The 21791-nt window shown below is 42.1% G+C and overlaps 1 protein-coding gene across 1 annotated transcript in view; it reads left to right on the top strand.

Annotated features, from left to right (window-relative positions):
* Nucleotides 1-18818, top strand: part of ccdc88b (coiled-coil domain containing 88B) — a 45589-nt gene extending 26771 nt beyond the window's left edge. Inside the window, exons 19-29 of the mRNA XM_052150038.1 lie at nucleotides 2011-2409; nucleotides 2590-2751; nucleotides 3363-3640; nucleotides 12298-12441; nucleotides 13421-13607; nucleotides 14529-14674; nucleotides 14792-14905; nucleotides 15567-15718; nucleotides 17768-18070; nucleotides 18492-18557; nucleotides 18661-18818. Coding sequence (XP_052005998.1) covers nucleotides 2011-2409; nucleotides 2590-2751; nucleotides 3363-3640; nucleotides 12298-12441; nucleotides 13421-13607; nucleotides 14529-14674; nucleotides 14792-14905; nucleotides 15567-15718; nucleotides 17768-18070; nucleotides 18492-18557; nucleotides 18661-18713 — 2004 coding nt within the window. The 3' untranslated portion in view covers nucleotides 18714-18818. The remainder of the gene's footprint in view (nucleotides 1-2010; nucleotides 2410-2589; nucleotides 2752-3362; nucleotides 3641-12297; nucleotides 12442-13420; nucleotides 13608-14528; nucleotides 14675-14791; nucleotides 14906-15566; nucleotides 15719-17767; nucleotides 18071-18491; nucleotides 18558-18660) is intronic.
* The last annotated feature ends 2973 nt before the right edge of the window (nucleotides 18819-21791 follow it).

Here is a 21791-nt window from a genome sequence, read left to right as displayed (position 1 = left end):
TAGTCAGTCCCTTTTCCCCCTGGCCCAGCCTCCCCATCGGGGTAGTTTGTTTATTTTTCCCCCTCGTGGTAGTTTAATGTTAGATTTTTGTGTTTTATTTTTGTATTTAATAAACCTTTATATTTCACTCTGCATTTAGGTCCTGAGTTTCTTAATCTGTGACAAAAACATGTACATGACATTTCTACAGAGATATTGCTTATTCTCTCAAACAAAATGTCACTGGAAGATATTTGTTTGCAACAAGACAAGCAGACAGAAAAAAACAAAAAGCAAATATAAACTGTAATAAATGCAATTATAATGGCAATAATCAAAATAAATAAATAACACCTCGACTGAAAATAATAGTAAAATAAAAATCCAGTTTCTCTTGCGCACACCATTAATCAGTAAGCCAGAGGTGAGGTAAAGGGGCAGCAAGGTTCATGTGATTAAGGAAGGATGGGTAAATAAAATATTGATATTCAATTTAGTTGCTCATTAAAGTATGATACAAATGGTTGCCAAATGCTAAAAACAATTTCAGTGTTGCCAAGCATAGTGAATCAATTTGTTTTTATTTGGATGAACTGCATCAAGTCATGCACCAGTGACCGTAATGGGGTGGTGGAGGCTTTTTCCAGTTCAGCAGGATGCTAATTATCAAGCAGAAGGCCATAGCGTTTGATTGCAGCATTGAAAGACAAAAGGTATGTTTTGGGGAGAAAGGCCAAATATTGCCACGAAAGGTCAAAGATAAAATAAATATATCAGAAAAAGACTTGAAAATAGCATCCAATAAAGAGTTCAGTGCTGTGCAATGGCAAAAAGTATGAATTAAAGTGGCTGGAGCTCAATGACATCTGTCACATTTAGGATCTAGATCAGGGTTTAATTTGATCAGTTTGGTCTTTGACCAATAGATTTGGTGTAAAAACATAAACTGTATTAATGAATGAAGGGCACCAATAGAGTAGGAATGTATACGAAAAAATATCATTAAGATCTGACTCCCAAATCTTCTTTATTTTAGAAAGAGGTGCAGATGCTGACAACACTATGATTGAAGAAATTATGTTGTAAATATGGGAGGCAGCCCATCTGACAGTCACTTTAACTTCCAATCCCCTATCAATTTCCTGCTTAAGTAACGCCTGAGGGAAATGAGGAAATGCATTTTTTACAAATTCTCGAGTTTGAAGATATCGAAAGAAGTGAGGTTTAGGAAGGTTGTATTTTTACGATAAATATGAAAATGAAGCAAATGTATTGTCTAGATAAAGATAATTAATATTTATAATGCCGACATTAGGATATTTTAACGGCTAACAGAAGCCCTGATATATATGACTTTCTTTCTTCTGATGAACACAAACAAATATTATTAGAAGAATATCTCAGTAAATAGCGGCCAGAACTTTGAAGCTCCAAAAATCACAAAAAAGACAGCACAAAAGTAATCAATATGACTTCAGTGGTTAAATTCATATCTTCAGAAGTGATGCAATCACTTTGGGTGAGAAATAAACATTTTTTACCATAAATCTCCACTTTTACTTTCAAAATGTGAAACTAAAAGTTGTGATTTATTGTAAAACATTAATAAATGTAATGTAATACTCTTGCTCTGTATTATTTAATCTGTTTCTCACCCACACCTATTATATCTGTTCTGAAGACATGGATTAAACAACTGGAGTCATATGGATTGCTTTTATGCTGCCTTTATGTGCTTTAAGGGAACTTCAATGTTTTGGTCACCATTCACTTGCATTGTATGGACCTACAGAGCTGAGATACTGTATTCTTCTAAAAATCTTCATTTGTGTTCAGCAGAAGAAAGAAAGTCATACACATCTGGGATGGCATGAGGGTGAGTAAATGATGAGAGAAGTTTTTGGGTGAACAATCCCTTAAGACTTGTCCTCCATCTTGCATGCACTCGACTACATTATGTCATTGGTTGTTTCTGGATGAAACTAGTAAGATACAGAAGTTGTCTAACTTTGATATCCCACTCACAACCAGGATCTGGCTATTGAGAGAGTCCAGTCTCAGGAGCTAATCAATCAAGTTGCACAGCTGAAACATACACTTGAGGAGTTGCAGACCAAGCTTCAAATGGCAGCTACACAACAGCACAGATCTAGTCCAGAGGTCACTTCATGTCCAACTGACTCTCACACACAGAGGACAGAAGATACTGTATTGAACAGAGAGTCTCTACCACTGACAGGAGGCCCTGAGGAGTCCACTGTCGGTTTTGGAGATAAGGTTAACCCCAACCAGGGCTCTGGGCCCACAGACTCTCTCAGTACAGCAGAAGACTCAAACAACACAGAGAACAAACAACCTCCAACAATAACAGAGCCTGCCACAGGAAGCCAGGAGGCCTTGAATCAGAGACTGATAAATACAGAAAGGGAGGTGAGATAAAATGCAGAATAATACCCCTTGAAATGTCATTACATTTTTGGCACTACAGGGTACCAAATGTCTTTAATTAAAATTGATTAATGCTGTCCAGAGAATTGGATTGCATTTTGAATGAACGGATAATAACTACAGATTCACCCACTGAATTCTGTGCCTGTGGTTGTATCCCAGAATGCAGTTCTGCAGCGTGAGCGGGAGGTGTTGCTGTCTCAGCTCACGCGGTCTCAGTCAGTCTGCACTCAACTTCGAGAGCAGTTTGACACCTTACAGCGCCACTCCATCTCGCTGCAAGAGGATTGTGCTAAATTACAGGCCCTCAACACCAAACTACTGGTAAGTACGTAATTTAGTGTTGGTTTCTTATCTCAAAATAGACTCTTGCCGCTGAATAAAAGGGCAATGTATTTTAGAAAATGACATTTGTTTAAATTTGTATTAGTTGTGCATTGATAATAGGTGGGCATTCAATGGTGAAATTTTACAACTTGAAATTTTATAGGCTTTTTATACGGTCGTTATTAGCACCTCACTGACCACGCTTTCTCATTTTATTACACGGCTCTCTGGAATACTTGATTCTGATTGGTCAATCACGGCATTCATGGGGATATTTCTGAATAATGACCGTTGTCTTTGGCAACACTCGTTTTGTCTCTCTAATCACTGTGGTCTCAACAAGTAAGATAATAAAATAATTTGTCCCTCACAACAAGATGTTATGTCCATGTATTTACTTATTTGGTAAGTAGCTATTTAAAAGTTCATTTAAAAAATGTATGCAGCAATAATGATTGAAAATTAATTTCTTTGAAACATTTGATTCGGATTGGTCAATCCCGGCATCCAGCGGTCTGATATTTCTGAATAATGACTGCACATCTGGAGATAAAGTCATGTCAGACCGGCCGTCCAGGTATTTCCTTTCCATCATTTTTCTCTCTCAGGTGGAACAGGCATCTCTGAGTTCCGAACATGTGTCAGTTTCGGCACGTTGCAATGAGAGCGAAGTTCGCTGTGCAGCTCTGGAGGCAGAGTCAAGGGTGTGGCTCAAGGAGAAGGAGGAGTCAATGGTGCGTCTGGAGGCTTTAAGGCGGGATCACGAGAGATTGACGGCTCTGCTGCAAAGACAGGAGGTGGAGCTTGAAGAGTTGCTGATCAAACACAGTCAGCTGAAAAGCAGCAGTCGCAGTCTAGAAGCTCAGTATAAAGACGTCGAGGCCAGGTACAGAACTTCAAGTGAAACTGAGGCTGTCCGCTTACATTAAAGAATATTCCGGGTTCAATACAAGTTCAGCTCAATCGACAGCATATTGATTACAAAAATAGATTTTGACCTGCCCCCCAAAAATGGGTTTCAGTGAGGCACTTACAATGGAAGTGGGGCTAGTCTGTAAATATTAAAATACTTACTGTTTCAAAAGTATAGCCAGAAGACACAAACAATATGCATGTTAACATGATTTTAGTGTGATAAAATCACTCACAAACCTTTTCTGTGTGAATTTATAGCCAATTTTACAACTTCGTTGCCATGACGATGTAATGTCAACAAACCCTAAAACATCTGTAAAAATTGCGATTTTGCGATGAACAAATTAACAGCTCAAATAATACATGATTTTTAACAGTTGAATTAATGTAAGAACTTTTATAAAACTATAAGCTTCACATTTCTCCCTTTAAATTAGAGGTAGACCGACATATTGGTTTTACAGATTAATCAGTGCCAATTTGGAACAATCAGTTATCTGCTTTTTTTATACTATTCCTCCGTGTTCATCTGTGGCTGGTGTTATTTTGATTAGAGAATCAAGTAATCTAAATATGGAAACATGTCCTGTCACCACATATATTGCATCTCCAACTTCATATCTTGTGAATAATAGTAAACCTTATTCCTCATTAAAGCTACATTATGTAACTTTGGGCCTCTAGCGGTTGAAGCATAAAACTGCAAGTTCTCTTACGAGAGGTTCTCTCGTATTGCGTAAGCTAGCTTACGCTACGGGAAAGATTCATCTTTTCTGAGATATTGAAGCCAAAAAATTATCCTTAATTTTGTATCATTTGTCAACGCAGTGCAGCAACTGCAGACCTTGAGCGGGCTAGCTAGCGAGCTCATTGGTTGCTCTGCGGCAACTGCTGCAACCTATAGACGAACTTGGGCGAACTCGCGTCCAATGAGAGGCGTCCAGCGCTACTGCATCAAAGCCCGCCAAAATGGGCGTGGCTAGAGTGCATATAAGCGTAGTTCGTAGGCTGGAACCCTGATTTTCATCTCTTCAGCGAAGCTCTTCGCATCTCTGAACTGGAAGCCGCGTCGCCGTTCGAGGGGCATCTATCAAGCTTGGACAGCGCTCGGAGAAGCCGGCCGTCTTCGCCACCTTCAGCCATCCTGCGAGCTACGCCATCCGGCGACGTATCCTTTTTTAGAGCAAGCTAAGTTCCTCAGCGAACTTCACAAAAAGAGTATCGAGTGTCTTTTTAAAGATGCCTCGCACTTCCTGCGGCTCATGCCGTGCTCCTCTCAGCACCGGAGACCGCCACCTCATCTGCACACTCTGCCTGGGACGGGAACATGCAGAGCTCGCCCTCGCTGACGGCGGATGCAACCTCTGCGAGGAGCTTCCGATGTCGACCCTGCGGGCTCGACTCGAAGCATGCAAAACCGAAGCCGCCAGCGCCGCTTCGTTCGCCAGCGCAATAAGCGCCCGCTCCCAAAGGCTGCCGTAACCGGTGTTAGAAGCGACTGCCTCGCCGGAGCCTCTCCCTCGAGTCTCGCTTTCACCCTCCCGCCCCCGGGGCCGCGCAGTTGCCGCCGGCGGCCGCACTGCTGCCATCTGGGATGACGAGACGGAGGATAAGGGTTGCTGTTCCATCATGGCTTCGGACAGCGAGGAGTGGTCAGGCTCCCAAGCCTCCTCCTCGGCCCAGGAATCCAGAGGATTCGGTAGCAGCACACCTTTGCCCGCCCTCCGCGAGATGGCGGTCTAAACCGGTGCTCCCGTCTAGGCCTGCAGAACTACTTCCGCCTGTGTTGGCCGCGCCTATGCCGCCGCCGGCCAAGCCGCATCTGCTCTGCATTCCATGGCCGTCTTACAGATCCTCCAAGTGGACCTCCTTCGAGAATGGGATGAGAAAGGTGGACACCCAGAGGCTGTTTCAGATCTAAGGAGCGCGACGGACAACGCGCACTCTCTCCGTCCGGTCTCTTCGGTTCCGCGGTGAGTGGCATTGTTGACCGTTTCACGGAAGTCCAGAAAGCCACCCAAGCCATGAATCTCTTCCTGCCTCGTCGCGCTAGCTCCTCTGCAGGCCGCCCACGTGACCAGCCTCCTGCACGAGCCTCTTCACAGCGCCCAGCTCAGCAAAGCCAGACTTTTCAGCGTCGACAGGGCGGCCGCCCTAGGTCACGCTCAGACAGCCGCCGCAGACCGCCGCCCACCCGCGGGCCTCGGCCTAAGATTGCGTTGAAACCTGAGCAACCGAAGTCCTCCTAGCTTTGTTGAGAAAACGATGGCTCAGTCCCGCCGCAGCCGGACAGCCGTCAAAGCTTCGCCCTCTGTCAGTCCCCTTCTCTCAGGCTACTGCAGTGGTGGATTCAGCAGCCAACAAGCCGGTGATACTGCCCGCTTGCCTGCACTCAAACGCCGTTTTCACGGCGACCCAAAGAAATCTTGTAAAGAGCAAACATGCCTTATGTGTAGAAAATGTGCCCACAATCCAGTGTTCACCCCTACACACAAGCATTACACTTCCGATGTTCCTATCAGAGCCCACTCACATAAAGCGGACACAGCCCGCTCGAGTGTTAGAGTCACTAAACGCCCACCGAATCCGTCGCGCGCCCTTCTCTGGCAGCTCTGTCACACGACCAGCCTTGTGTAGAAAATGTGCCCACAATCCAGTGTTCACCTCTACACACAAGCATTACACTTCCGTGTCCCGATCAGAGCCCACTCACATAAAGCGGACACAGCCTGCTCGAGTGTTAGAGTCAATAAACGCGCTCACGAATACGTCGCGCGCGCCCATTCTCTGCCCGCTCTGTCACACGGCCAGCAAACACTTTTCTGTATGTAAGTCCCGTGCCCGTGACTATGCTTGCGCATCACTTAACAGATGTGACTCTTTCCCCATTCACCTCAATCGGGAAGTCACTCACAGAACAGCCTGTCCCTGATGTCTGCGAGCAGTCATGCATAAGCACAGTAAGTGCGCTCACACATTCTGTTCAGCGCGCTGTGTGCGGCAATCAGGGCGATTTGGCCATTCACCCTCTAGCGTTACGCTTCAAAGCGTGGGAAGCTATCCAAGGATATCCAAATGGGTGTTAAGCACAATAAAACAGGGCTATTTGCTACAGTTCGATCGCCGCCCTCCCCGCGGCTCGAAACTATTGTGAACACGGAAGCAGCCTGCATGCTTCGTTCAGAAATAGCAAACCTTCTGTGCAAAAGGGCCATAGAGAAAGTGCCGCCTTCGCTGAGCGAGTCGGGGTTTTACAGCCGTTATTTTCTTGTTCCCAAGAAAGATGGCGGCCTCAGACCAATATTAGATCTCAGGGTTTTGAACAAGGTGCTTGCAAAAAGACCGTTCAAAATGCTTACAATCAGGAAACTCCTCGCGCATACGCGCCAGGGGACTGGTTTATCTCTCTCGATCTGAAAGATGCCTATTTTCAGATTCAGATAAATCCCGTCACAGGCCATTCTTGAGATTCAGCCGACGGCCAGGTTTATCAATACACCGTCCTTCCGTTCGGCCTGTCTTTAGCACCCCGTACTTTCACGAAGTGCATGGATGCGGCGCTCACACCCCTGCAGAGTCAGGGCTTGCGAATTCTGAACTATTTGAACGACTGGCTGATTATGGCACAGTCACATACGGAGCTTCTGTCTCACAGAACAGTTCTCCTCAGCCATCTGAACAGTTTGGGTCTTGCAGTTAATTGGACCAAGAGCTCACTACAGCCCAGTCAGGCAATTTCCTTCCTTGGAATAGAACTAGACTCCGTGGCAATGACGGCTCGCTTATCTACACAGCCGCCGTGTTCAGCGACTAGCCGCGTCCTTTCAGATGAACAGCCTCACGCCTCTGAAAAAATTTCAGGGAGTGCTAGGTTACATGGCCTCAGCCGCAGCAGTACTTCAGCTGGGTTTACTGCGCATGCGCCCGCTTCAGCATTGGCTAAACACCAGCGTGTCTCGCCGGGCTTGGGCCACAGGCGCCAGCCGATCAAGGTGACTCAGACCTGTATTTCAGCTCTGCAGCCCTGGACAGTGGCCGAATGGTATCAGCGGGAGGCGATGGGAGCTGTATCTCACCGAAAAGTCATCTCGACAGACGCGTCCAACACGGGTTAGGGCGCGGTCTCACGAGGGCTCTCCGCTTTTTTGGCCTATGGTCAGTTCAGGAAAAGCTCCTTCACATAAATTGTCTGGAAATGATAGCGGTCGAGTGCGCGCATGCGCTTCTCCCGGTCATTCAGGGTCACCACGTCCTGGTCCGTTCGGACAACAGATCTGTGGTATCCTACCTAAACCGTCAGGGCGGTGTCAGATCCAGGAACCTCTTCCATCTGACGAAACGCATACTGAGTTGGTCCCAGTGCCACCTGCGCTCGCTGAGGGCGACGCGCGTGCCAGGCCACCTGAACGACGGCCCAGACAGACTGTCCAGAGACAATATTCCCCCAGGGGAATGGTCCCTGCACGCTCAAACAGTCCAGAAGTTATGGCGCATATTCGGCAGAGCAGAGATAGACCTCTTTGCGTCAGAAGAGAACTCTCACTGCCCAATATTTTTCTCGAGCGAGGACGCGCTGGCCCAGGACTGGCCCAACCGCCCGCTTTACACCTTCCCTCCCGTCTCGCAATTGCCACAGGTAATGCAGAGGATCAGGAAGCAGCGTCACTCGGTGCTCCTCATAGCCCCGCGTTGGGAGAATCAGACATGGTTCCCGGAGCTTACGCAGCTGTCACTGACAGCGCCGTGGCCCATCCCAGTGAGAGCAGATCTCCTCTCTCAAGCTCGCGGCACGATCTGGCATCCCCACCCAGAGCGCTGGGCGCTGCACACGTGGGTGATCAACGACTACCCGTCGCGCTGCCAGAAGGGGTAATAAACACCATCATACACGCTAGAACCCCTTCCAAGAGAAGACTCTATGCGTCAAAATGGTCTGTGTTTTCAAAATGGTGCACCGACAGAGACCTGGACCCACGGACATGTGGGGTGTCGTCGCTGCTCGTGTTTTTACAAAGAGCTGCTGGATAAGGGCAGATCCCCATCCACGCTCAAAGTGTATGTGGCGGCCGTCGCGGCGTTCGCTGAACCCCTGCACGGCCAGTCACTGGGAAAAACGAGCTGGTCATCCGCTTCCTCAGGGGAGCTAGAAGGATGAACCCCAGCGCCCCCATCGGTTCCTATCTGGGATCTTTCTATAGTTCTCGAAACTATGAAAGCCCCCTTTCGAACCACTTCAATCCGTGGATTTGAAATACCTTTCACTCAAAACCGTTTTTCTGACTGCCCTGTCATCAGTCAAGCGTGTGGGAGACCTTCACGCGCTGTCTGTCAGCGCTGCGTGTCTTGAGTTTGGACCAAGTGACTCCAAGGTCATTTTAAAGCCTAGACACGGCTATGTTCCCAAGGTGATCGGTACTCCTTTCAGAGCACAGGTCATTTCCCTATCGGCGCTGCCAGCATCCGATAGCAAGCGAAGCCAATCTCCTTTGCCCAGTCAGAGCACTGAGATTGTATACTGCGCGCTCCGCCTCTTTCAGACGCTCTGAGCAGCTTTTCGTTTCGTTTGGAGGGCGCACCAAAGGTCTCGCCGCCTCGAAACAGACACTGTCTAGATGGATAGTGGACGCTATTGCTGCCGCATACGCGTCAAAAGACCTGCCATGCCCGTTGAGCATTAGGGCTCACTCCACTAGAGGCATGGCCTCATCGTGAGCATGGTCCAGCGGGATTTCCATTCACGACATGTGTGGCAGCGGGCTGGGCTTCCCCCTCCACCTTTGTCAGATTTTACAATCTGGAAGTGCCCGCCCTGCAGGCAAAACTACTAGCGGTTTAATGCGCTACAGCTCCCCTGGTGAGCTGCACTGATGGGACTCATTCCACACAGACCGGCACCGCCCTCTGTCGTTCCTTCCCACAATGTGCTTATGTATTACACACACACTGGCCCGCACTCTTGCCGGCCAAATATTATTCCCCACTCACAAGGGCTCCCCGGGTCCCCCACCCCGGGGCTCATGCAGTGGATGCTTGGCGCCGCGGCGTTGACAATGGGTTCCCATAGCGTAAGCTAGCTTACATATCACGAGAGAACCTCTCGTAAGAGAACAAATCGGTTACCTAACGTAACCTCGGTTCTCTCTAGACGAGGAGCAGTATTGCGTAGCCGGCCGTGCTTCAGCGCCACGGCGACTTTACGCTTCATTCAATGAAAACCAGGGTTCCAGCCTACGAACTACGCTTATATGCACTCTAGCCACGCCCATTTTGGCGGGCTTTGATGCAGTAGCGCGGACGCCTCTCATTGGACGCGAGTTCGCCCAAGTTCGTCTATAGGCTGCAGCAGTTGCCGCAGAGCAACCAATGAGCTCGCTAGCTAGCCCGCTCAAGGTCTGCAGTTGCTGCACTGCGTTGACAAATGATACAAAATTAAGGATAATTTTTTGGCTTCAATATCTCAGAAAAGATTAATCTTTCCCGTAGCGTAAGCTAGCTTACGCAATACTCGTTCCCTCGTCTAGAGAGAACCGAGGTTACGTTAGGTAACCGATTCATTACTTGCAGAGGAACATTGTTTTGGGAGACACTTTTAACTCACGTTATTATGTGAGTTGTGCTTCGACTCTGCTCTTCTGCGCAGATGAATCTGATGGTTTTTATCACCTCTGAAAAGCCAATCCAGTGTTTTTTCGTGTTTTATTGCGGGCTCTGATTCTTTCCATTTTTGATTACAGACTCTTCTCAGTTGAGGTTTCTTTATTTTGAAAACAGTTGATTCCCCAGAGGGTTTCCTTTTTGAATGATCAATGGTCAATAACTACATTTCCATCCAAGGATTTTTTGCAGAAAAAGTTTTAGCACATCAAAATATAGCTGATGGAAACGCACATTGTCACAAATATTGACATAATATATTTCCATTTAACTCAAGCGCATAAACTATGTCGATACATCAAATGCTGTGGAAAAAATGGTTTGGAAACCCTTTTTGTTGATAAAATTGGCATTAATGCAAAAATGTAGAGTTTGCCCCAATCGTTAGCCTGTGTTATCATGACGACAGTATAGAAAGCCAATTTATTGTTCGTGATTATGGATGGATCTTTATGGCATATAGAACCTCTGCAAACGTGACACTTCCAGGAGTGCCAACACTAATACTCGTGCACATTGAACAAATGAATGCCACTGTTTGTGATTAATTTAAATTGCAGTATCCATCCGTTTATTTATTAAAGTTTCTCTTCCACACCATTCAAATTAATAGATGGCAGTCACGGAATTAGTCCACAAAACATAAAACATATAATTTTCTTTGATGTCTGTGCACACAGCATTAACACATCGATTAATGGTACTTATATTGAGACAGAAAGTTTCCACCACTACTTGGTGGATGTTGCCAGCTTGAACAGGGCCATGACGATCCGCTTTCGGGTCAGAATCTGTGCCAACCTGCGATAGGCACAACATCATGACCAATATTACAGTCCTATCAGAAGGGCAACTGTTCCCTTTTGCTTTTTTTGTGCAATTAAAATGATAGTAAACTGGCTAATTTTAGTAAATTGTCTCAATACTCTCCCCATTTTACCAAAACTTCAGAGGAAAAAAATTAGGGACATCTGGGAGGTGAATTAGTTATCAACACACATTTCTGAATGGAAACGGCTTCAGGGCAGATTTATGTTGCACTAAACTAAAACTTATGCGACAAAGTCTTTTTTAGGCATGACGTTATCACGCACACTTTTATCGATAAAAGGCCATTTGAAATGGAAACTGGCAGATGGCGGCAAATTGCGCTATTTTATTTTCCGCATTTTCACTTTGTCGATAACAAAATAGCGTGAAAGGTGGATGGAAACTAGGCTAATGTCGCTCGTTTGTCTACAAGATTTCAGATTCAAACTACTACCTCACCTATCAGTGCACATACACACGCTGTAGTAGCTGGACCTTATTTTCTTTATTTATGGACATGATGTAAACACACGTATGAATGACGGAAGTATGTAATTATCCCCCAAAGTTGTCCCGAAATATAAATCATTATTATAGGCATTTGAACATTCTTTAAATTGAATTTAAAATGTATCAGCGGATTAATAGGTTATTGGCCTTTTCAACAACCTTATTTATCAGTATCTGCAAAATTCTCAATCGGTTGACCTCTACTTAAAACCCTCCAAAAATGTGGCCCTGTTCACATCTATTGTAAGTGCCTCACTGTAACCTTGATAGTTGCTATTTTAAAGAAAAGGAGGGACACGTCTAAATTAATTTCTATGCAAATATGCTGTCGATTGAGCTTAACAGTTATTGAACACAGAATGATCCTGTAAGTAAAATAGGTTGTGAATGGCACGTCATGTTGTGTTTAACTTGAATATACAAGGCATCAAATTGATGAATACAACATCACTTATATTGCAAAATTTTTATCTGAGGCTGAAAACAAGCTTTATTCCTAAAAAGAGTATTATGGAACATGTTATCAGTCAATTGTTGCTCCATAAGGAACAGTATGTTGCCACACATTGTACATTTAATAAAAGTAATTTACAGTTTACTTAATGACCTTTTTATTTCAAGCTTGTAAAATGCTCAAAACGCTGTGCTGTCTAGATATAAGGAGCTGTTGGAGCAAAAAGCTCAGCTGGAGGAGGCAGAAGAATCGATACGCTTGGAGAGAGAGAAAATGAATAGAGTGACACAAGGGCAAGTGGACAGCGAGAAGGAGCTGGAGAGACTGAGAATGGACAAAGAAAGGTGAGAAGTCTGAATTGAAGTGAACACAATACTGGGTTAAATTTTCAGTCAAGCAGATTCATAGGAAAGAAAGAGGAAGTGATACTGCCACCCACCAGAAAGAGCTTTCTCAAAGAGCTGTGATGGTACACCTAACCAAATTTTCACCACAGTGTGATTCATAGCCCAGTTTCCAGTATTTGTTCGCAATGGCGTGACAGCCTGTGAAAGTGTTTGTAAAGCCTGTTGCTTTGGTGAACAGGATGAAAGGAAATACACAACATGCTTGGTAGGAGGGAGTTCATATTTATTCAGCTTGTTTAGTTTGTTGGATAACTGTGTTTTAGTTTAGATTGGTGTTTTGATCATTTGTTTTCTAGATGACAGGCTGAATGAATGAACGAATGTAAAGAGAGACTGGCGGGGTAAATCTCATGTAAACAGGATTTCACCCCAAAAATCTAAGGAAACAAATACATTATATTTTGCATGAAGAAAACAAGGGGCCAATATTATATATTGGCAAGATTTACTTAAATTTACATTGCCAATGCATTATTAGACACAATACATACAGATACAAACCAAACTGAATGCTGAGGTTAAAGGATTAGTTCACCTAAAAATGAAAATTCTCTCACCCTCATGCCATCCCAGATGTGTATGACTTTCTTTATTCAGACAAAAACAAAGTTTTTTGGAAAAATATCTCAGCTCTGTAGGTTCATACAATGCAAGTGAATAGTGACCAGAACTTGGAAGATCCGAAAAGCACATAAATGCTTAAGAGTACAAAAAAGTACTCTATACGACTCCAGTGGGTTAATCCATGTCTTCAGAAGTAATATGATAGTTGTAGGTGAGAAACAGATCAATAATTAAGTCCTTCTTTCCTATAATGTATCCTGCTCAAAGTGGAGCAGATAGATAGATAGATAGATAGATCTATACTTTTTATATGTCATTCTTTTTTTTTGCATTCACTATTGATAATCTGTAGATACCAGAGCCTACAGAAGGAGTGGGTTCAGGTCCAGTCCGAGTTGCTGGCTCAGAGTTCAGTTCTACGGGCAGAGTTCAGTGCAGCTCAGCTGGAACGGACCAGACTGGAGGGAGATCTAAGTACCCTTAAAGAACAAAACCAGCAGCTGGATCTCAACAATGTCCGTCTCAGCAGCCAGTATCAGGTCTGAATGCACGCTAAACATCATGACAATTCTGTGTATATATGCATGACTTCTTATTAGCACTCCAGTAACCATTTCTGTGATATGTGACCTGCTCTTTTGTGAAATTGTGAGACACTATGACCAAGAAACACATTTTGAGCTTTATGCACTAAAAAAATGAAAGGGAAGCATTTAAATAATTATATCAAGATTTAAATCAGTATATCTTGCCAACTTTTCTGAGTAGAAACCTCATAAGTTTAACATTAGAAAGAAGAGACCTTTTACCTTGTGCCAGAGTGACTCAAAATAATGGAGCTTTATGTGCTGAATGTCTCAGTTATGATTTTATAGAAATTTGTGTTGTTTTTTGAAAGCATTTTTCAATTTACATTTTTTTTAAAACAACATTAACAATAAAAATTGTTTAAAAAATATTTGTTTTTTTATTAAATCACATACTGACACTTATATGTTTCAATTTCGCCAATAATTAATCATGTAAAATAATACTCAACTTAAATGTCAAATTTGTGAATTTGCAGAATTTGTGTTAGTTAACACATTCATTTATGAGATTAATGTAATATGTTTAACAGATGGTGATGGACAAAGGCCTTCTCTAATCTGTTTATAAATCAAATATTTAAAAAGCTTTTATTTAAAAAATCAAATAACATTTATAGTTGATTTCAATTAGAATTGAAGCTTGACTGTTGTAGCAATCAAACATCTTTGGTACATATTATTTTAATGCTGATCCTTTATTTGGAAATTAAAATAAAAATGTCTAAATGCAAATATGAGCAAATTGAAAATGTTATATTAATAACATTAAGTAAACTATTAACTATTAACCAAATATCATGAGATAAATCATGGTTGCTTATTCTAATCTACTTACAGCCCTAGTATTTATACAGTATATGTGTGTAATAGCTCCTTACCCAGTTGAAGGCAAACATGGAGGAGGAAAACCGACATCTAGTTGAGCAGAACCAGAATCTGGCCAAAGAGAACAAAGCTCTGCTGGAGAGCAGCCTGGAGAGCCGAGACCAACACCACAACCAGCAGAGAGAGTACTTGTACGAACCCACACACATCCACAAGCACTCTGTAGAACTTCCAGTAGGGGAGCACCTGCATCAGTGATTAACCTTCATCTTTTCTCTCCCATCTGTCCATCCCTCTCTCCGCTTTAGTGACAAACTCAACGAGCTGCGCAGGGAGAAGCAGAAGCTGGTGGAGAAGATAATGGATCAGTATCGGGTTCTTGAACCGGTGATGCCTGGCATGTGTCCACCCAAACAACCAAAGTTAGTCAGCCTTTAGCATCTGCCTCTAGCAGACCTTTTCACCATGGACTCGCTGGATCTGAATCATAGGCCAAGTGCACACTGCAAGACTGAAACTCTTTGGCCTGCGCACATTTTAAAACATACAGTTTCTTGTTTGCTGTCATGTTTGTTGCATGGCTTACCCAACTAATCGCAGACTAATTGCATCAATAAGTGTTTACATGCACACCAATACTCAGATAACTATAAATATTAGCCTATTTAAAACAATTAGACAATGCAAGAAAACCACGTTTACATGAGATTTAAAATAATCGCATTAATGTCTGCTTTTGACGTCAAAACGTAAACAAACATGCATTCAACATGTTTATATACAACACGAAATCTGTGTAATTGGCAAACATTTTCCATAAGTGAAGACTGTTTAAGGCGTTTACTTGACCTTACACATTTTCGCAAAAACTGCTGCACAGCAACGTGAGAGTTCATTCTTGATAACATGTCAACAAACAATAAGAAGAAAGGGCTTGTGGTCGTTTTTGCAATGATTTGCAAAAGACACATTATAGTGGGGCTTTTTGTCGCAGACTTCAAATGGCAACGAGCTTCAGTCTTATAGTGTGCACTTGGCTTTACTCACCACCCTTCAATCACCTAAACTCTCTTGTGGCTGCAGGAAGTCCAACTGGATAGCAGACCGCATGAAGAAGCTGATAAAACCGAAAGGTGGAAGCAAAGAAGGTCGTGCTCAGTTTATTGCTGCTGGCAGTATAGAAAACCTGGCAGATGCCATAGACGGTGCGCTCACCTCTTCAGCTCCAGTGCCTGGTGAGAGCCACAGGGCTGTATGGCCAGTGTAATAACATTAGATGTATTACAGCACAGAGTGGAAGAGAGTGCCAATAAGTTAAGACCGCAGGGTTCCCTGGACTCTGTAAAACACAAAAAAGGTCCCCAAAAGCCCATAACAATGAATGATGCTGTTCCCTTACCACATTAGGCCATTCCCTTCTTGGATCCCAACCAGATGTAGGAATTCTGTATTTATGTGAAGAAGCAGTAGAGTGCAATATGCAGATTTAATTAATATTGTGTGTATGCAGCAGAGTGTACATATCAATGGTATTTATGGGGATGTAAATAATTAATAGTGTAACAGTACTTGGAGATATACTGTACAGTAGTGTGCAAAAGATATTGGCAGTTGTGAAAAATTTTATGTAGTCTGAATGTTTTCAGAAATAATGCCATGATTAATTTTTATTTATCAATGTCAAACAAAGTCCAGTAAACATAAATAAAGCCAAATCAATATTTGGTGTGACCACCTTTTCCTTTAAAACAGCCCCAATTCTCCAAGGGACACCTGGACACAGTTTTTCTTGGTTGTTGGTAGATAAGATGTTTCAAGCTTCTTGGAGAATTCTCCACAGTTCTTCTATCTATTTCAGCTGTCTCAACTGCTTCTGTCTCTTCATGTAATCTCAGACTGACATGATGCTCTGTGGGGTCATGACATCTGTTTCAGGGCTCCCTGTTCTTCTATTTTATTCTGTTTGCAAAAGGAATGTTTGGGAGTCTAACATTTATATTTCCTATTGACACACTAAAGCTGAAGATATAAATAACAATCTTGTGACAAATTGTCGTGAAACATCTTATGTGCCTAAGAATTTTGCAGAGAACTGTATATTTCTGGTGTATACAGTGTATGAGTAGATAACAAATAACATGCCCACCCCCACCATCAAGACTTTGAGAAATAAGGGAAATTGTACATTTAAATGGTAAAAGTGGTCCGCATTTTTACACACCTGTGCTATTTGCAGTTCACGTATATAGTCCTGGGGTGTGACAAATAAAAAGTACAAATATTCTACACAAATGTGATTGTTGGGAGACTATCACAAAATCTTTTAAGAACATGCCTTGGTCTTATTTTACCTCAAATTTGAAGGCAAAAATTAATGTATTTGGACATTTTCCTATTTACTTTTTTTTGTGTGTGTGTGGAATGCGCATTGTCTTTATTCTCAGTAATTATAAGAATAAATGTAATATAATGATTTTGTGTATTGAAATCAGCATATATAATCAGTATAAATTAAAGGCAATATGACACATACTACCATGACGTACAAGCACTTTACAATTTAAATAAGCTATTATTTTTTCACATTAAGTAATTATAATTTTTTGGCATTACAGTAATGGGCATTTGGGGAGGAAATGTGTCCTTAAAGGGATAGTTCAGCCTAAAATGAAAATTCTCTCATCATTTACTCACTCTCATGCCATACCAGATGTGTATGACTTTCTTTCTTCTGCTAAACACAAACAAAGATTTTTAGAAGAATGTTTCTGCTCTGTAGGTCCATATAATGCAGGTAAATGGTGGCCAGAAATTTGAAGCCCCCAAAAGCATATAAAGGCAGCATAAAAGTAATTCATAGACTTCAGTAGACTATGGTGCTTCAAAAAGTTATGGCCAACATTCATTTGCATTGTATGAACCTACAGAGCTGAAATATTCTTCTTAAAATCTTTGTTTGTGTCCTGCAGAAGAAAGAAATTCATACACATCTGGGATGGCATGAGAGTGAGTAAATTATGAAATAATTTTTGCGTGAATTAGCCCTTTAGAATATCTTTTAAAAAATCATATTTTTTTTTATAAAAATAGTCTTCGTTCTCTTGATGGAAAATATAATTTCAAATGTTTTTTTCATTCTTTTTCTTTTGGATAAAATATGATCCAAACATAGTTTAGTTCTTTATAGGTTTTGTGAGATTCACCCTGCCTATATCTAAAGAGAGAGACTAAAAACATTTCATTTTTGTTTAGTAAAATGCACCTTTCTCTGTTTCACCCCTCAGTTCATGAGCAGGACCCCAGCAGTGCTCCAGTCTCACCGAATCCACTCAGGAGAGCTAGATCCCAGACTGAATCAGAAGACCACCCCAAGGCAAATCTGCGGTCCGGTCACCGTAAGCTGGGCTCCAGACATGGCTGGGCTCTCGGTCGGGGCAGAGGAGGAGTTTCACAATCCTTTAGTCCTGGAGACCAGCGCATACAACCTTGCATTCGCCTGCACTCCTCCCAAGCAGGCTCCACGGCCCTCTGGGAACACGACGGGAGCCCCACGCCCAGCCAGGACAGCCTTAGTGAGAAGGGGAGAGGTGAGAGAAAGAGGGTAGAGATGTATATACTACAGTAGATGAGCAGAGACGATTGGATAATGATGGGATTGACGAGGAATGGTGGAAGGAAATTTCGTTCATGTAATTTTCTGTGGGATGTAAAATAAGATGCATTGCTTTATTTCAGTTTTTTGTTTTCAGAATAATCTGTGTGTGTACATACTTAGCTTCTAGTTTAGGAACCAAATTGTCCCCAAAAGTGACCTAATCTGACAAAACCTTCCTTTGAGGACATTTGGGGGAATTTTTTTCTATTAATAAATAATGCAAAATACAGTTTTATTTTTTTAAGGGTAAGTATATAGCAATTATAATTAGCTTTATACTACAAAAACATTAAAAGTCTGTGGTATGTCCATATTTATATTGCTAAGTAAACTTGTGTGCCTATGTGTTTTAGTTGAGAGTGAGGAGAACATCTCACCTGAACACTCAGATGTCAGTCGTGTTTCATCTGGAACTGAAGGTCTGTCTATAGAACTAAAGTTAATTCTTAAGTATACTGTCCATTATCTTCTTTTAATAAAGCCCCCAAACCATTAACATACCTTTCTGTTTCTCTCCTTTAGATTTTCACTCCAGTTTTGATAAGCCACAAGACTCAGAGCACAAACAAGAGTAAAGCAATCATCAATTGTTAATGTCCATTTAAATACTTGTGTCCATATTTTGACAACATGTTTTATATATACACAATTCAACATTCATAAAGCATACATAAACAAATAAAGGGATGATATCACATTTGTATGATAATCTTCCATAAGTACTTTTATTGTTGGGTTCTAGAGTCCACATTGAAAATCTGTTATTCAAAAAATATTTTAAGCCTGGAAAAAAACGTTTTAGGACTTAGAATGGTTTTACCTTAAAATAAGAAAGTCCATGCCAGCTCAAGTGCATGCTGTCATTACAGCAAATTCTGAAATGTAACTTTTCCAAATCAGCTTTTCACTCAAAATGTGATGCTGATATTCTAATTTATAATGCAAAAATGTTTGCAAAATAGAAGCATTTTCACTTCTGGACTCGCACATTTGAACTGGGTACAGAGGTCCTAATACTCACCACTGTGTGGCAGTATATTTCGCAGTGGTTGGCATGTGCTAGTGTTTTCCTATCAGTATGATTATGAGAGTGTCTTATACAAAGTGATGCTAACAAGATATTTATGAGAGCAGATTAATTCATGCTGTCTCACTGGAAAGAAGCTGACACATTTGAGACTTCGGAGGGAGGCAGAGAGAAGAGAAGAAGGGTGATGATGGGGTCTTAAAACAACGTGGGTTCTGGAATTTTTTTGACAATCCCTGGCTGCGGTGAATCATAACTCAAAAACGACAAATGGAACGCTAATACAATTCATGAATTATGCAGTTGTCATGGCAACATTAATCAAAATGCATCAGTCCACAGACCATTTTGTCAATGAATTGATGATATACTGAGCGCCATGGTTCATTGTGAGCAGAGATTGTCATGCAGTAGACCACATTTTAAAAAATGTCATAAAGATGCTGCATTCAAAAATCTTACAAAACACTAAATAAATTATTGTCAGCCTAAAACAGCATATTTTTCAGGCTTCCAGTGTTGAAGGGGATAAAATTGCCAGAGTTGCCAGAATTTAGGCTAAAATTAGAGGACCTCTGAGGGTGGCTTTCATTATGTTGAAAGGAGAATGATTTTTCTTTCAAATATCAGGGCTCGATTGCCTCTCTCGTGGGGTCCTTAAAACAAAGCAAACAGATTTTCATATGTAACAACTTGTACGCAGCTATTGCAGGACGAGATCTTGTCTGACCTCCTGACACTACAGGGTTTGGAGAAGATACTTTAAAGGCTTTTTAGGCATCCTCTAAACTATGGGCATCAGTAATGCTATCTATCCAAAGCACTCTCATCTAACCCCATTCGTTCCCTCTTTCTCCTTCCATCAACAACACCTGTCATCCTCCCCTCCAAGTGCTCCTGCTCTCTCTCCCTTACTTGTTTCTCCCCCAGTGTATTAAAGGCTTTGACGCTCTCAGTAAAAAGCTGATTTATTTTGTGGAGGTATCGATCGCGCTCTGCATTAAAGATTATAATTCATTACCCTGGCCCTTTTAATGCATTAAACATTTAAAATAAAAATAAAATAAAATCGAGGTGGGTGAGAGGAGAGCACAACAGTCCGCTTACACACACACGGATAAGCACACACATACACAGAAAACCTTAAAAGAACAATAAAAAAAATAAAAAAATCAGCCACCATGCTTTTATAAAAGCTATAAATATACTCTGTCAGCTTCTTTAGCAAAAGCACACAAGCTCTCTAAAAACGTATGTACTGTATGCAAGCACATATTTGCATACTCTGAATTGTGGCAGAGATTTACATTAATTAGTGTTGTTTACTAAGGCAAGCATCACTATTATTATTGCTCATACCGCTTCTTTTAGCAATTTAATTTTTTACTTTGCCAATTAGACAAAATAAAAATAAAATAATGTCCAAAATAAAATGGGGGGGGAAAAATTGAATAGCCTTACATTGTAACAAGAAACACACATATCTAGAGATCATAACATCATAGACACTTGAGAGTGGGCTCTTTTGACACAGGGCAGTAAGCAACCTCCAAACAATGCCCTATCAACCACTCATATGTCAGTGTTGGAAAGGCTGTGTCTAGAAGATTAAAAGGCATCACATCATGTCCTAATCAGATGCAATGCTGCGACACGCGATAAAAGGTATCTTATCCATGTCAATCAGAGTTTTTGTCCTAACCAGCCGTGACACACGATGAGTGTCAGCACCAGGGCTTTCTATTTTTTATATAGTTTATATTTCTATGACGTCTCACCATACAGAGCAGTCAACAAATGGGTCCAAAATTATTATTTTTACAGTAAATTAAAGGCAGCATTCTCTATCCGGTTCACAACCTGATTTTGGCCGAATTATGTGCTTGAGGTCTCCCTCTCTTCAGCTGGAGCTCTGTCACACACACACACACACACACACACACACACCGGTTCAGAATGGCAGAGGGGAGACATACTGGCTCATTCTGACTTTCTCTCTGCTTCCCCGTCATGTAGACAACAGCAAAATAAAAACAGAAGGTCCGCGTGAACATAAACTATCATAACAGTCTGAAAAATGATGCAATTTATAAAGTACATTTTCCCTGTGTATGTGTGTGATTTTATATTAATCCCTTCGGGGCTTGCCGTAGAAAGTTTTATGGCACTTATTTGAGAAAATTAGTTGCATTCAATAAACGATATTGTGATTGCTCTGATTTATTGTCAGTTATCCTAATATTAGTATATCGTACAGACAGATTGCTTGTCGCTGGAATCTTATAGTGTCACATCTGTTTAGGACAAGGTGTCAGACATCAGACCAAAAGGCGTCAGACCGAAAGGTGTCAGACCAAAAGATGTCAGACCAAAAGACGTCAGACCAAAAGGTGTCAGACCAAAAGACGTCAGACCAAAAGACGTCAGACCAAAAGGTGTCAGACCAAAAGGTGTCAGACCAAAAGACGTCAGACCAAAAGGCGTCAGACCAAAAGACATCAGACTAAAAGGTGTCAGAAGGCATCAGACCGAAAGACGTCAGACATAAAGACGTTAGAACAAAAGACATCAGACCAAAAGGCATCTGACTAAAAGGCATCTGACTAAAAGGCATCTGACTAAAAGG

Source organism: Xyrauchen texanus, chromosome 19, assembly GCF_025860055.1.
Source record: "Xyrauchen texanus isolate HMW12.3.18 chromosome 19, RBS_HiC_50CHRs, whole genome shotgun sequence".
Lineage (NCBI taxonomy): Eukaryota > Metazoa > Chordata > Actinopteri > Cypriniformes > Catostomidae > Xyrauchen > Xyrauchen texanus.
This window is presented reverse-complemented; position numbering and strand designations above follow the sequence as displayed.